At 41.3% G+C, this 15,292-nt stretch overlaps 2 protein-coding genes across 9 annotated transcripts in view; one reads left to right on the plus strand and one right to left on the minus strand.

The window, feature by feature from the left end:
• Positions 1 to 9,455, minus strand: part of CCDC171 (coiled-coil domain containing 171) — a 157,702-nt gene extending 148,247 nt beyond the window's left edge. For all 6 annotated transcript variants that reach the window (XM_042012696.1, XM_042012695.1, XM_042012694.1 and 3 more), the window contains exons 1-3: positions 9,289 to 9,455; positions 6,204 to 6,346; positions 597 to 729 (exon numbers count right to left, since the gene is read on the minus strand). In XM_042012696.1, coding sequence (XP_041868630.1) covers positions 597 to 729; positions 6,204 to 6,250 — 180 coding nt within the window. In that variant the 5' untranslated portion in view covers positions 6,251 to 6,346; positions 9,289 to 9,455. The remainder of the gene's footprint in view (positions 1 to 596; positions 730 to 6,203; positions 6,347 to 9,288) is intronic.
• A 2,915-nt stretch (positions 9,456 to 12,370) lies between these two features.
• Positions 12,371 to 15,292, plus strand: part of PSIP1 (PC4 and SFRS1 interacting protein 1) — a 34,624-nt gene continuing 31,702 nt past the window's right edge. Inside the window, exons 1-3 of one of the 3 annotated variants that reach the window (XM_042012707.1) lie at positions 12,371 to 12,455; positions 12,939 to 13,125; positions 14,066 to 14,142. In XM_042012707.1, coding sequence (XP_041868641.1) covers positions 13,054 to 13,125; positions 14,066 to 14,142 — 149 coding nt within the window. In that variant the 5' untranslated portion in view covers positions 12,371 to 12,455; positions 12,939 to 13,053. Of the gene's footprint in view, positions 12,485 to 12,938; positions 13,126 to 14,065; positions 14,143 to 15,292 lie in introns of all 3 variants that reach the window. The other 2 variants (XM_042012710.1, XM_042012708.1) reach the window with 2 other exon arrangements.

The raw sequence follows: 15,292 nt of genomic DNA on the forward strand, positions 1-15,292 counted from the left end.
TTGCTACCGACTGTAGCACTGAACCCACCCGTGCATCTGTGGGGGCATGTGGGACCCCATGGAGCTGGGCAGGGACGGTATTAGCAGTCTGCCCGGAGCAGTTGATGTGGGTGCTCATTCATCTTTTTTTGGCTAAATACAGCCAATAAATCTAGTTTGTTGTTCCCTATCCATTTATTGTCTCTCAAATTAAGAGATGCTTGCTTCTCCCACAATGACTTGCTCCTGTGCTTCAGTTAAATCGTTATTTTCCCACTGGCTTATTAACTGTGGTGTGATTGAAAAAAATTGATCCCTGGAATTATCTGGAATAAAACAAAAAGCCAAACAAACCATCTCTTAGACTGAGCTGGGGATGCACAAGATTCTTCTGCATTTTGCTGTTCTGAAGTGCTGAAGATACCTACCGCACCTTTAACTATTGACAATGACAAGAGGCGCTAACAGTACCTATGAACGGGTATGAGAGGTCTGTACAGTGACACCTTCCTTGATATTTTCCAGCTTTTGATCCACCATGTGAGAGTATTGTTTCAATGAAACAAGATTAATTTATTCCAAGTATAAAGTAAGGCAAATAAAAAAGAAGTCCTTACTTCTTGATTGTGTTGAATAGTTAAGTCCAAATTTTCTTTTTTAGCTTGAAGAAGTTTCCATCTCAGATCTAAAACGGCATCCAACTCCAATTCATTGCTCTTCTGTAGCAACTCACATTCCACATTACGTAAGCTGCAAAATATTGTTGCTTTAAAAATCATAAGCATTCCTTTTAAGTTTTAATCATCCCTTATTTCAATTATCAGATTTTGGACGCAAAGCTCTATACATTCACTTAAGTAAAATTATGCCATGCAGTTGTCATGCTACTGTTGCTTATGTAAACTATGAGAGATGTAGCAGCAGGAACTTAAATCAGATATGCACTTCGAATTTCCCTAAGTCAATTTAAGCACATAAGTTTTTAATTATGTTTCATTGTTTTTATTATGGATCCAGTAAACTTCCAGGATGCCAAAAAACATCATTCCAATAACATACATTAAAATGACTAGCAGGTTTCTGTTTGTCTCTGCAGTAAGGCTCATTTTTTAACATGGATTACGGTCTCAAAAACATCACTGTCATAAAATGAACTCATACATGTGGAATAAACCTCACTCTTCACATTTTGTTTTCAAAGATATATACATCTAAACTACAGACAAACAATTGATCACAAACAAAATACAAACTAAAGGTCTACTCCTTTAAAATATTGTTATCTTATTTCTATTATTTTTTCAGCCAAAAGAAAATCTACTTGGCAAGTAACAGGATTCACCTCTGAGCATCACAAGCAATATCAAAATAATCAAAACAAGTTTTAATGTAGAGAGTGAAAAACTAGTATAGAAACACATATTTAATCAACTAGCTTAATTATCTTACAATCAATTATTATAACTTCAAACTGGAAAACTCTTATTTCAGGAACTGAAAATCAGTGTTCACATTATTTGATACAAGTCATTTTTCAAATTGTTAAAACTGTGTAAGTATGGTTGTAATAACCAGTTGCTCCACACAAAAGTGAAAGTTGTCAGGGCCACTAATATAAATTAAACTGTAAAAAAAACCATGATTAAATTAAACAAAAAAATGGCGTAATTTCATGCAGAGCTGAAAATACTAAAATAGCTTACCTTAGTCTACATGAAGTCTTAAGTATTAATTACAGAAAGAATAGTATAATTAAAATCCAGTATACTGGGTTTTTCTAAATATAAAAAATTACCACCTTACTCCTAGATTTATGTACAAGCACCATTAATATTTTTTACAACAAGAACATTTATCTTATGATATGTGTTTTCTCAAATAAGTGACTAGCACAAATGTCATCAACAAGGGGGACAGTATTCTAGATTAAATGTAGCCTTTTAAGACATTAATAACAACAAATGATGAAATTTCACGTTTTTACATGCAGCCTACAGATATTTTATAATTTAATAAATTCTGTCAAATCTTCATTTAAAAACAAGATGGACTTCATCTGTGTGATCAGAATAATTGTATGCCATCAGTAATTGTTCCACAGAGTGCCATGCACTTAACACATTTTATATTTTTAATAAATGTAGGAGATAAGGATCATTAAAATCTGTATGTACTGCAAGAAAACCAGTGGCACATTATTAGCTTTCAGTATTTACTACGAGACCCACACCCAGAGGAACCAACACATCTCAAAGGGCAAAACAATCAGCAACGAGGTAAGTAAAATACCATTATTTTAAGCAACTCTTAGCTAATGCAGTAAGAAGATAGAGTGGTAAGTCATGGAGGAAGTAAGAGGAATCTGAACAGTGAGAGTGATGCCTTTTCGCTGGTCCTAAAATTATGAGCCAGGCACAGTTAGATGATAAAAAGGGGTTATCTTTGTAAGGATCCTTAGGTGCACAATTCACATATACAATCTTTATATGATTAGCAAATTAGCATATCTGACAAAAATCCCCAATTGAAGACATAAGTGGTGAGGTAAATCCCCCCTGTTCAACCCTCTTTGAATTCCCCCTCTTTTAGATAGGAGTTAAACTTTGTTTATGAAAATGTGTCTTGGAGAGCTAGTTTCAACCTTGGCTTCCCCAAGATTCTAACCTTGGACCTCCAGCTTGGAGCCGCTGGGGAATTTATTTTGTCTTTCTGTCTAATAGAGTAGATAAAATGCTAGCTACGAATACTATGATGGGCTACAGAGCTACAAATATATGTGTAAAGAATACAGAAAATATATAAAAGAAAAAAAGGCAAGAATGAATTCAGCATCAAGAGCACCTGTAAACTGTATAAAAGGTTGTTTGCGGACATCATATAATAGGTTTGGAAGACCTTTGTTTTCCCATGGCTAGGGAAAAGAGAGATGAAAGAAAGCAAGTAGTCTTATTCAAAGATGGTAAAAGAAGCATCTATCTCAATTAAAGACAGCCAAAAACTTGGTGGCACCAAAGTTAACAAAGCAGAGGTTAGGGGAAAAAACAGGACTCAAACTGAAAGCTAAGGAGGACTAATGCAAAGAGCAAGGATTAAGAAAAGGGTAACCATTTTGATAGTTTGTGGGCAGTGGGGAGGTCATTCTGCTTACTAAGCCTGATATTTAATACTTCTTGTAAGGAGAGCACATGGAATGTAAGCAAGGGAACAACTACTTTTTGAATAGTAATTAAAAAGAAACACCTTCAAATCTTTAAGCAAACTACCTTGGTTTTTATGGCAATCAGCTTTAAAAAAAGGTTTTCCTTTCAACTCTTCTATTAATTACCCAGCAAAAAAAAAAAAAAAGAGTACACTGAAGATACATGCACACTAAAACTCACTCAGAGAAAAATTAAAACTATGTGCTTAACTGGACCAGTAGGGGGAAAAAACAGCACCACAAACAAGTTACGTGACACCACAAGTCATAGCAAATTAGGGATGTTATAGAAATGAAAGATGTCCATAAGAGCATTAAGATGAACAGCATAACAGTAAGTACTGGGAGAAAAAAAGCATTAGAAGTAACTTCCTATGCACAGCTCCTAAACTTACAATATTAATAGTAAAAACTTATAAAGCAGAAAAGCCTATTTTTGTTCTTATTATAGAACCACATCAGCAACTAAAAAAACACTGACAACAAAACTGATGGAATATTATTATGTTACCTCTTCATTATTTTATTTGTCTACTTAAACATCTTCAAACAAAATAGGGATTACCCTTAATTAACCACTTTATTTCTGTGATATTTTCTTTAATCATCACAGTGACATCAGCACATGCAGTGCTTTGTGAAAGCTTCATACCTACTGAAGAAGAGTCTTCTTTCCCTATTCATTTACAAGTAGAAGTGCTACAAGCATGAAGTTCTTGGAAGCTTAAGTCACAAAATCACACAAAATCCCTGGAAAGTTTCAAATCATGTATGATTTGCAGTCTAAGGAATTCAGAGACTGCTTTGCACTTCCATTTTCACATACTCATAGTTCATTGATCATTGGTTTTGAATGAAAATATGTATTTTAGCAACTAGACCTTTTATCTAAGACATCATTTTTGGTAGTACCTTAAGACTATTTAAGAAAGCGTATGAGCAGGTGAAATAGATTTTGAGTTCTACATCACCAAACACTCAAAAATTCACATTCACGTCACAAGTCAGCTAATCACAGTCAACAAAGAACATTGCAGAGAAACAGTTTTCACTAGCTTTCCTTCAGTATTTGGCTGAAACTGTAATTTTGTATCAGAGAAACTTTCTTTCATTTACTATGTAGCAGTGCAATTATGCTAAACTTCTGCAGTTGAAGAAGTCTGCAGCCTGACTTCCTGACCAAAGTACCTACTCGTGGCATTTTGCTACTCCTATACAACCGGCAGTTTTTTACAATCAGATGTTAAATAGTGACAAATAGTTCTCACAGTTAAGATAAACAGGATGAATTAAAGTTTACTTTAATTGTGCCAAAGATCAAACATGTATCAGGTTAACAAAAAGAAGAGCCATGTGCAAGACTAATAGCCAACCTCTACCTCCATAGCTATTGCAGAAAACCCTTCTGGAAGTCCACGTCATTGCTCCTAAATGGAGACAGAAACTACCTCTGCCATGTTTCCTATGCCTGTGTGAGAATTTTTGCACATCAGATGGCCAGTATGCACACCTGTAATGATGGAGTGACTGCTACCAAAAATCTGGTAAAATAAAAAACTCCTTAACACCAAGGTAGCATTAAGAAGCAGGCATTCTTTATTCAGCCAGATGCACAAGGGGGTAGCTCCTTCTAAAATCGGAAAGTTTCTGTTTATTTACTGTATTTTACATACAAATTCATTGATCATCCCAGAATAAACATGCATATGATAATCATTTCCCTGCTACCATTAATATATTTTCCCTCTCCTTTACGCACGTGTTCTTCTGTCCTGGGGGTCTCTCTGGTAGTCCATAGTGGTCAGGGACAGCAATGTTACAGAGTCAAGCTGGCAGGGCACAGGGGCTGGTGAACTTACAGTTCTCCTTCTTACACAATGGGCATTGTGCAGTTCCACAGGTCAGTGGTTTTAGGAGAACAAGCATTGTGTTAGCTCACCAGGTGTAGACAATTTATCATCTGATAACATGTCAACATTAGTGGACAAAGGAAGGGCTACAGATGGCACTTATCTGGGCTTCTGTAAAGCCTTTGACACAGTCCCCTACAACTGAACAAGCTTGAGAAGTGGACCCATGGGAATCTCAGGAGGCTTAACAAGACCAAGTGCAAGGTGCTGCACCTAGGTCAGGGCAACCCCTGGTGTCAGCCCAGGCTGGGGGATGAACAGATGGAGAGCAGCCCTGCCAAGAAGGACTTGGGAGTGCTGGTGGAGGAGAGGTAGGACATGACCCAGCAATGTGCCCTGGCAGTCCAGAAAGCCAAATGTGTCCTGGGCTGCATCCAAAGCAGCGTGGGCAGCAGGGCCAGGGAGGGGATTCTGCCCCTCTGCTCTGCTCTGGTGAGACCCCACCTGCAGTGCTGCATCCAGCTCTGGGGTCCCCAGCACAGGGGGACATGGACCTGTTGGAGAGAGCCCACAGGAGGGCCAAGAAGTTGATTAGAGGGATAGAGCACCTTTCCTACAAAGAAAGGCTGAGAGAATTGGGATTGTACAGCCTGGAGAAGGGAAGGCTTCAGGGTGACTTAACTGTGGCCTTCCAGTACCTGAAGGGAGCCTACAAGAAAGATGGAGAGAGACTTTTTACATGAGCATGTAGTGACAGGACAAGAGAGAATGGCTTTAAACAGAAGGAGAGTAGGTTTGGATTAGATATTAGAAAAATCCTTTACTGTGGGAGTGGTAAGGCACTGGAACAGGTTGCCCAGAAAAGCTATGGATGCCCCATTCCTGACAGTCAGCTCAAAGCCAAGGTGAATGGGGCTCTGAGCAATCTGGTCTAGTGAAAGGTGTCCCTGTCCAGAGCAGGCAGTTGGAATTCAATGATCTTTGAAGCCTGTTCCAACCCTAGCTATTCTGTAATTCTGGGATCTAATAACTGTATTGACATGGCCTAGTTTGCATATATCACAGCATATCTGGTTCTTCTTCAGTCTGAATTACGTAATTTCAGGGATCTAGAAAATAAACCACAAAATCAGGAACTGTATTACTAGACTTAAAAATACAGAAACGAAGCTCACCTTCTAGCTTCTGTTACAGAGTAGTTGACTGGAGAGGATGAACTCATGATGTCCAATAGGTAGATTTTAAGTCTATAAACTCTGGAGAATGAATTGTTGACTGTATATACGTTTACTTGACAAGCTCCCAAGATGATTAAAATCTGTAACAGAGACATGCTTTAGTTTAATTGGCAGCATACTGAAAGAATCATTTGTTAATACTCACAAGCAGTTAGAAAACAGTGTTACTACTATTTGAACAATTACCAACTACAATTTTACAGTTTTAGTCAACTCTGAGAATTGTACTTCTAGTCTCCTAAGCTTAAAAACTGTAGATTAATATATAAATATATAGAAACATAGCAGAATAGCCCCTGCCAAGGTTTTCTGAATATCAATAAAACTATTTTGTTTGCATACATTGATCCTCTATCTCATAAGACTATTACAAACTCCATTTCTCTTCAAAATAATTCTATTGAAGATAAATGTGTATACTATGATTGCATGTACTGTCTGATAACAGCCTTTAACACAGCAAGTTTTCCAAGTGTTTCATAAACCTAGAATAATCTATTTGAACATATTTTTATTATATTAGATAAAACAGTAATATTTAGGACTATACAGGAGGAATATTAAATTGAACTATAACTCCACTCACTTTTAGAAAAAAATCATTAGTGTTACAATAAAAAAGAAATCAATACAGACAATATATTTATAATCCAGACCTTAAAGAAATCCATTATTTACTTCAAGTTGAACTACAAACTCATTAATGATCTCTTTTCATTAATTAAAGCAAGGTAACATGAAACATCAGTTGTATTCAACAGTCAATAGTAATGACCCATAAAGGTTTATTTTTGAACATGATAGCAGATGGACATTCATATTAAAGTCTAAAACGGGACACTAGCCTGGACTCCATCTTTACCATCCCTGGCTTGCAGCCACATGTTTACAGAATCATAGAACATGCTGAGTTGGAAGGCACCCATTAGAATCATTGAGTCCAACCCCTGGCCCTGCACAAGACACCCCAAGAGTCACACAACGTGCCCAAGAGCATTGTCCAAATGCTTCCTGAACTCTGTCAGGCTGGTGCTGTGACCACTTCCCTGGGGAGCCTGTTCCAGTGCTCAACCACCCTCTGGGGTAAGAGTCTTTTCCTGATATCCAACCTAAACTTTCCTGACTCAGTTTCATGCCATTCCCTCAAGTCCTGTCCCTGGTCACCAGAGATAAAGGATCAGTACCTGCCCCTCCACTTCCCCCTGTAGATCACAATGAGGTCTCCTCTCAGTCTCCTCCAGGCTGAACAGACCAAGTGACCACAGACATTCCTCATAAGCCTTTCACCTCCAGACATTTCACCAACCTTGTGGCCCTCCTTTTGCTAATACTTTAATGCCTTTTTTTATATTGTGGTGCTCAATGGCAGCACTTGGTGTAATATATTAATAAAATGATGATTTTATTCAATCCAGTTGCTAATAACCTGCACTAAAAATATGGAGAAGAAAAAAATACATTCATGCTTCAATCTATAATTTTAACAGAAAATGTAGAAAAAGAACCCTTACTTTTAAAAACTCTGAGTTTGTGATTCGGGGTTTTTTTGTTTGTTTGTTTTGCTTTTACATAAAAGCAGTATATTAATAAAGAATAGCTAGATGTATCCTTTGCAATTTTTAACGTCTATCCATGAGAATTCACCTTGGTGTATGTGTTCATAAGACTCAAAACCCAATAATTACCATGCAACAATCACTCACACACCTAGAAAAAACAACACAGCTTTCTTTCCATCTCAAATGAGAAAACAGTTGAAAACTTCATTTTTAAAGTATGGACAGTAGTATAATTTCTAAGGACATATTTAGTTCCATTAAATTATTGGCGCCTTGCACACTGAAAACTTTAACTTTACATGAGAGAAGAAAATCTTGACAGACTACCTGTAGTACTGTACTCAACAAAGATTAATTGCTTGGATTAAAAAAAAAAAAAAAAAGAGGTAGCCTGGTATGGGAAACTATACCTCTGTCAATTGTGCCAAATTTTCACATTAAGACATGGCTCTGAACACTAAGAAACTAGTTTTTCATACCACCCTTTTCTTAATATTTATTGCCAAAACATATATTTCGCTTTATACCAAAATCTGAATAGTAGAAAAAAAAAAGTGGTGCAACTAAAATTTTCTCAGAAGTCTCTTTTTTTTTTCCTCCAGAAGAATTCACAATCACTATCCAACAAATAGCTTCAGCAGGAAAAAAAATCTGTCTCAAAACATAAGCAAAATCTCCTGTGATATATCCACACCACTTTGAAGTTTTAGAACCTTCTGAAATTACTTTTAAGTCTTTTAATTACTTGGGGGGGGCGGGGAATACCTAATGACTGTTTTCTGGGAATGCTAATGATTTGGAATATACCACATTTCTCTCTAAGATACACATCCATAGGTTACTAGCACACAAATGGATACACTCCAAAAGCACGCTATTTTAATTCGGAAAAAAAATTCAGGCATGGAGTGGCTCATAAGAGCCCCACGATTAAACAAAACAGTTAAGTTTTTGCTTGAGGAGGCAAAACATTCGATGGATGTCACCTACAAAACTTGTGTCATATTCTCCTCACGAACTACTGAATGTGCTTAACTAACTTTATGAAGGCCATTGATTTAGACTGGAGATGGGAAGAAATTCTTTATTGTGAGGGTGGTGAGGTACTGGAACAGGTTGCCCCATCCCTGGAAGTGTTGGAGACCAGCTCTGCGCAACCTGGTTTAGTGGGAAGTGTCCCCGCCCACGGCAAAAGAACGGAACTGGAGGATCTCTACGGTCCCTTCCAGCAAATTAATTCTAACCAAGATGTACTAATTTAAAACACACAAAGCCAGGCGGAACTACCACATCTGTGTTGCAACCTATAAAAGCTCACCAGCAGTTGTTTCGGCTAGCGAGTGGGTTTTCACTAACGCAGGCTGAAAAATTTTAAGCAAGCCAAAGACCAAAGCAGCAGCATCCCTTTGCTCCGCTGGCCCCGTGGTTGAGCGCACGCCGCGCCGGCGGCTTTGGCGCTTTACCTGGCAGGAAGGGCCGGGAGAACAACGTCAGAACAGAGCTCCAGCAGCAGCAGCAGCAGCACCCCGAGGCCGCTCCGGGCAGCCGAGCGAGCGCGGCCGCCGGGAAGCGCGGCGCGGTTTCCAGCTCCCGCCGGGATGGGAGCGGCGGCGCGCGGAACCTCGTCCCAACGGCAACTTCCGGCAGCGGCCGGACGTCATCGGCGGGCGGTCCGGCAGCGCCGCCGCCGCCCACACCTCCCACACGGCCCGCACAGACACGGGTTAGCGATTCTGAATTCCAGAAATGTAACAGGCGTGTAGGAAACTAAAATGACCGACTGGCGTGAGAGCCAGATTGAGATGTGGATGTCCTCAAATTCGGGGCAGCACATCCTTCACTCAGATGATCATGAGAAACAAACAGGGAAATGATCTTGAGAGACCATGGGACAAAAATCACAGCAGGGTGGATGAGGGAGACTGGTAACAAAGTTATCATTCCCCTTCTGTTCGCCTCACTGCACAAAGGGAAATGTTCTTCGAAACATCTCAACTGAGAGATTTCAAGACCCACATGTAAACATGTATGATGTCAAACAACAACAGCATAAAAGACTGAGTGAATAAAATCCACCCTACAATATCCTAGGAAAGTGGATAACAGTAGTAACATGTCAGTGAAATATCCTTCAAGGTACAAATTGAAGTTTTAATTAAAAGAAAAAAAAAAAAAGCTCCATAATATTTTCACCCTCTAAGGTAAAGACTCAAAACTTAATTTCTAATTTCTGTCTTGATTTGTATAATTGGCTTTTACCTATGGTTTTTCTGCTTCTCCATCATGCAGTTATTCTAAATGTCTTGTGCCAAACTAAATAAGTTCTTTGCCCAGGTTCACAAAAATAGATTTCATCATGTTGCAGTTCTTTTAATAACAGCATGGTTGGGGTTTTTTTGATAAAAATACAGATTGAAGGGGACATCCTCTCTGCTGTTGTCTGATAAGTAGTCAAAAATTACTGTGATGAAAAATGGCCTTAACTAATGCAAAAATTTAAATTATGTGATAATATGAAAGGAAACAGACTTAACATCATGTTTGAATGATCCGATAGGTTTTGGCAGTATAAAAACTTGGAAGATTCTGAACCAGTAATACTAGCTTATCTGCCCAAAATGTCCCACACACTGTTTTTCACATTGATTCACAAAAATTACTTTAGATACAATACTGTTGCTGCGTGCATGTAGTCAAACAAATACCTTTCCTTCCTCCCATACTGAAAAATACATCTCTTATACAGAACCATAGAATTATTAAGGTTGGAAAAGACCTCTAAGGTCATTGAGTCCTACCATTAACCCAGCACTGCCACAACCACCACTAAACCATGTCCCTAAGTGGTGCATCTATATCTTTTAAACTAAATACCACCAGGAATTGGGACTTTTGCCCCAAATGGCCATTCATTTTTACATAGGAAGAAATATATTTTAATATATCAACGATTTTCTATTTTTTATGAGAAAGTTGGTGCCAGGGATATGAGCTTTGCCACCTCCAAGAAAATCAAACAAATTTGACATATTTAAGCCATCAGAAAATTGCAGCTTGTTCTTGCTTAACACAGATGGTGTGAAGTTTTTACAGTTAACATTTATAAAGCAACATTTTGCATTTACGGAGGAGAGAGCCTAGAACAAATCACAACTTGCTCTGTGGCAACTGCAGTGGGTGTTTTGGGCCTGACTTGAGTTTCAGTATCAAAACTGAAAGTGGTAAGATGATTCTTCTCACAAGGACTCGTCTTTATGTTCCAGTAGCACAGAGGGCAGCTGGCAGAAAACTGACCTGGAAAACTTGCGCATCAGCCCACACACCAAGAACTTGAGCACAAGTGGCTACGGGTCTGCCCCTAGCAAACAGTGTAAGGAGTAATTTTTTGTGCCAATACTCTTACAGCTTTCTACTGGTTTGGGCCTCCATTGTATGGCACAGACAAAGTATACAAATGACTTGCAGGTGGTACTGTGTGGGGCCATCGCATAGGACTAAAGCCACAGAGAGCTGATGGGCTACTTTTTGATGCAGAACTCGAATTAGATACGACAGGCAAGCTGTAAGAAAGAAGTTCGTGGGTTTATAGCTGGTTTTGAGGTCTTCTCTTTGAAGAAAGGTATTTGTGGGGAGGCTGGCAGTGGCTGATGCACTCAGCAAGGAGATCAGCTGACACAAACAGGAGAGGAGGGCACAGTGGCTTGAAATGCTAGGTGAGAAGGAAGTTTAATACGGGTTGGTAAACAAGCCTGGAGAGAACATATGTGGAGAGGACAAGGGGAGTAACATAAAGTCTAAATTAGTAGCAGTTCTAGTTAAAAAACAAAACCAACCACCAAACCAAAGAAAACCTCCACCAAACCCAGGAGTTAATGGCGACTAAGTAACAGGTAAGGACTCTATTACAGACTTAAGAAAACCGTGGATTGTTGGATGCTGGGGGAAGTCAAGACATCAAGCAAGTGGCTGAGGAGTACCCGAGCAACACGGGCAGCTTTGGGGCCGGCAGCAACACGGGATGAGACGCCCGGGAAGGGGACGGCTCTCTAACAGAGCTCGCGGGGGCATGACACACACAAAGAGACCCGTGGGACAGTCGCACCCGCCCGGTTTGCGAAGGAGGATGGCGATCATTAACCACGCCAGCCTGTCAGTGGCTGGGCAGGGCCCATTCGCCCGTATACGTGGCTGGCCTCAGCTCCGCTCCCGCCGCGGCCGGGGGCGGTCTCACAGCGGCGCCGCTGCAGCGGCTGCTCCTCCTGCTCTTTTCTTCTTTCTCGGCCTCCTCCGCTCCCCCAGCGGCGCCGCGGCCGCCCCGCCCCCACCGGAGGAGGAACGAACCACTTTTACGACTGTGGGGAGAAGGAGTGAACGAGGCTTTCCCCATTCCTTTCTCCAAGCCTGCCTCGGGTCCGGCGGGCTCTTGTCTCTCGTGGCTGCCTGAGTTCCCTCAGGCGTGGAGGCGGGAGCCGAGCTGTCTGTCTTACGGCGGGGCGCGCCGAGTCCCCGCCGGCACGCCGGAGCTCCCCCGCCGCCCCGGTGCGGCGTGCCTGGTGGTACCGGCCTGCTGGCGGGAGGAGGCGGCGCGGCCGTATTTCCCGCGGCGGGCGGCGGGCCGGTCGCTAGCTCGGTTGGTAGCGGGGAGCTGCAGCGCCGCTGGTGAAGTGGCGGGCGGGCGGGCGAGCGGGCGAGCTGCGGGGAGAGAGAGAGAGAGAAAGGGGGGCGACGGGGGCGAAATAGAGAGCGCGCAAAAAAGGGATGGAGGAAGGAGAGCAGGGCAGGCGGAGTTTCTTTTCCGCGCGCCCCCTCCTTCCCCCCCCCCACCCCCCGCAGCGCTCTCGCGCCGTCGTGCTCGTGTGCGTGAGGGGGCGAGTGGCCGGTCGGGGACGGGCGAGATGGGGACAAGGCGGTGGGCGGCTCTCCTAGCCGGGGGTGGCCTGGCCCTGCCCGCAGGCGGGGGCTGGGGCTGCGGAGTGCCCAGGGGGTTTCTCTGTAGGGGTGAACAGCGGGCACGGCGCAGCGCGCCCCAGCCAGGGGCCGCCCGCCCTTGCTGACGTGCCCTCTTATGTGCCCTTTTCTATGCTGCCCCGGCCTGGTGTGATTATCCCGGCAGTGAGCGGCTCCTCGTGTGCCTGGCCGTGCCTCGGTGGTTGCTGGAAGCGCAGAGCCCTTCCTTCTTTCAGCACGGCCCGCCTGGCGGCAACAGGGCGTCACGTCGGTAAGAAAACATGAGCCGAGATTTCAAACCCGGAGACTTGATCTTCGCCAAGATGAAAGGTTACCCCCATTGGCCAGCCAGGGTAAGGCTCCCCCTCCTCCCCCTGCCTCGTTCTCTGCGGGGTGTGCTCACACACCTGTGTTGAGCGGCGCTTTCTGCGTCGCCTCCTGTGAGGGAGGGCACGGCTGAGCTCGCGGGGGTAGAAGCGGCTTTGCAGTCACATTGCAAATCCGTAACAAGTAGCCCTCTCAAGCAGTCATTACTCGTCCTAATTTGTGTAACGCGGCTTTACGGAATCAAGACTGCTGTATGGTAGCGTGACACTGGAGCAGTGCAGGCCCCTGGAGCTGTACAAAAATAGTGTCCCCTAGTAACTGCTCTTTTTTGGCAAAAGAAAAACACGAATTTATAGCAGGATTCCTCCTAAGTGGGCTATGTCTACTGTGCTTTCTGATAAATAGGATAGCGTGTCCAGTCTTTTTTTGTGTTCTCTGTGCTCCCGTAGAAGAGGCATGCCAAGTTCTGGGACTGCTGTAGGTCATTTGTGGGATGTGGGAATGGATGTAGAAAGGTATTTAGCTAAGATGCTGACTTACGAATTGGTGTTCTTTTAAAGTTTGTTATTCTTTTGGTAGTACTTCAGATTTGGGCTTCCACAAGTTATCAGGTCAGCATAATGGTCCAAAGTGTTGCTGTTGCTTTTGCTTAAGGACGGGCAGTATGTGAACAAAATTGAATTGTGCCTTTCACCTGTAACACATGATAATCTCTCTTTTTAAAAAAAGTCATCATGTGAAAAGTATTGCTGTAAACTGAAAGTGTTGTAATTTTCTATTGTTGATAATACTGGTTTTCATTCTGGTGTATTTTTTTTACATACTGTTCAAAAGAGATCTCAATACCTGCTTTTACTTCTCTGTAGCTATTTTTATTCCCATTTTAATGCTTAACTTTTACATATTTCCCCCTAAACTGTTTTTGATTGTTATTTGATTTGAATTATAATAGTCTGTTTTTCTTAGGTGGATGAAGTTCCTGATGGGGCAGTTAAACCTCCTATGAATAAAATGCCTATTTTCTTTTTTGGCACCCATGAGACGTAAGTCCTTTATATTTCAGTGTTGTATTCTTTTCATTCTAAAATGCTGTGACAAAAAGTTATCTTCTCTGAATGTAGTGTATTTCACCCTATTGTATTTATTAGAACATCTTCCTAAATTGATCTCTTTTATCAAGATGTGCTTCTCTAACATTTGCTTAAGCTGTTCAGGTGAATGGTAGACCATAACACGTACGCTTTGCTCATCAGAAGAAAAAAAATTGTACCCACAGTGGTGCGGCTGACTGGTTTTACTTTTTTCTGTAATGAGTTTTAATTATAGGCCGTATATCCTCAAAATTCTCAATACTGTATTCTCAAAGAACGTGAAATAGGCAAAATTTGAGAAACATGTACCGCCGTTGTTTTTGTTGCGGTTTTTTTTTTTTTTCTGGTGAAGTTTTGGGTTGGGAACGGTGTTGTTTTTATGAGATCTGGAGAGAGATGAGGCAGTGAAGTTAGCTTCATACCTATCGATCTGCAAACTACTGATCTTTGGATACTTTGAGCAATGTTTTGCAGTGATACAGTATTTGCTTTGAGAGACTGTATATCTTCCACTGCTGAATTTAATAGAAAATATTCTGGGGTGTATGCAGTTCTGTCTTTCTGAAAATGACTGTTACTTTATAGCATGACTGATTTGGTTACTGTAGATTTAAGACATCATCAGATTCAGTGCTCCATTTGTTGTTGGCATTGTTAAAAGAAGCCCAAGCAATTAAAACCTATATTGGTGTGCTTTTAATTACTCTGTTTTTCCTAATAAAATGGCAGATTGAAGTTGTGTGCACAAGTTCTCCACTTCTCACGTGTTGTGGAAAGACATTGCTTTTTTTTATCTTATTAACCCTATTGAAATTGCTTTAATCTGGTACTTTGCACCTATCTTTTAGTAAGCCTTGCTCAGACAAGATACATTGCCCTGTTGAATTAAAGAGCAAGCTTCCTCTACTCTTGACATTACTCGTTACTACTATTTTTTTTTTAAAGTGATTTCTGTGATGAAAAAGATTTCTATGTACTTGGCCCATGTATTTTTTTTTTAGCTGATCTCATCTTTCAATAAATCTTTCAGTGACTAAATTTTTTTAGTTTGGTTGAGGTTTTTGTGTGTGTGTAATTTCGTGGATAAAGGAGAGTTCCTGGA

Source organism: Corvus kubaryi, unplaced genomic scaffold (genome assembly GCF_017639235.1).
Source record: "Corvus kubaryi isolate FWS band 111438036 unplaced genomic scaffold, C.kubaryi_AGA036_p1.0 split1-37296, whole genome shotgun sequence".
Taxonomy (NCBI): domain Eukaryota; kingdom Metazoa; phylum Chordata; class Aves; order Passeriformes; family Corvidae; genus Corvus; species Corvus kubaryi.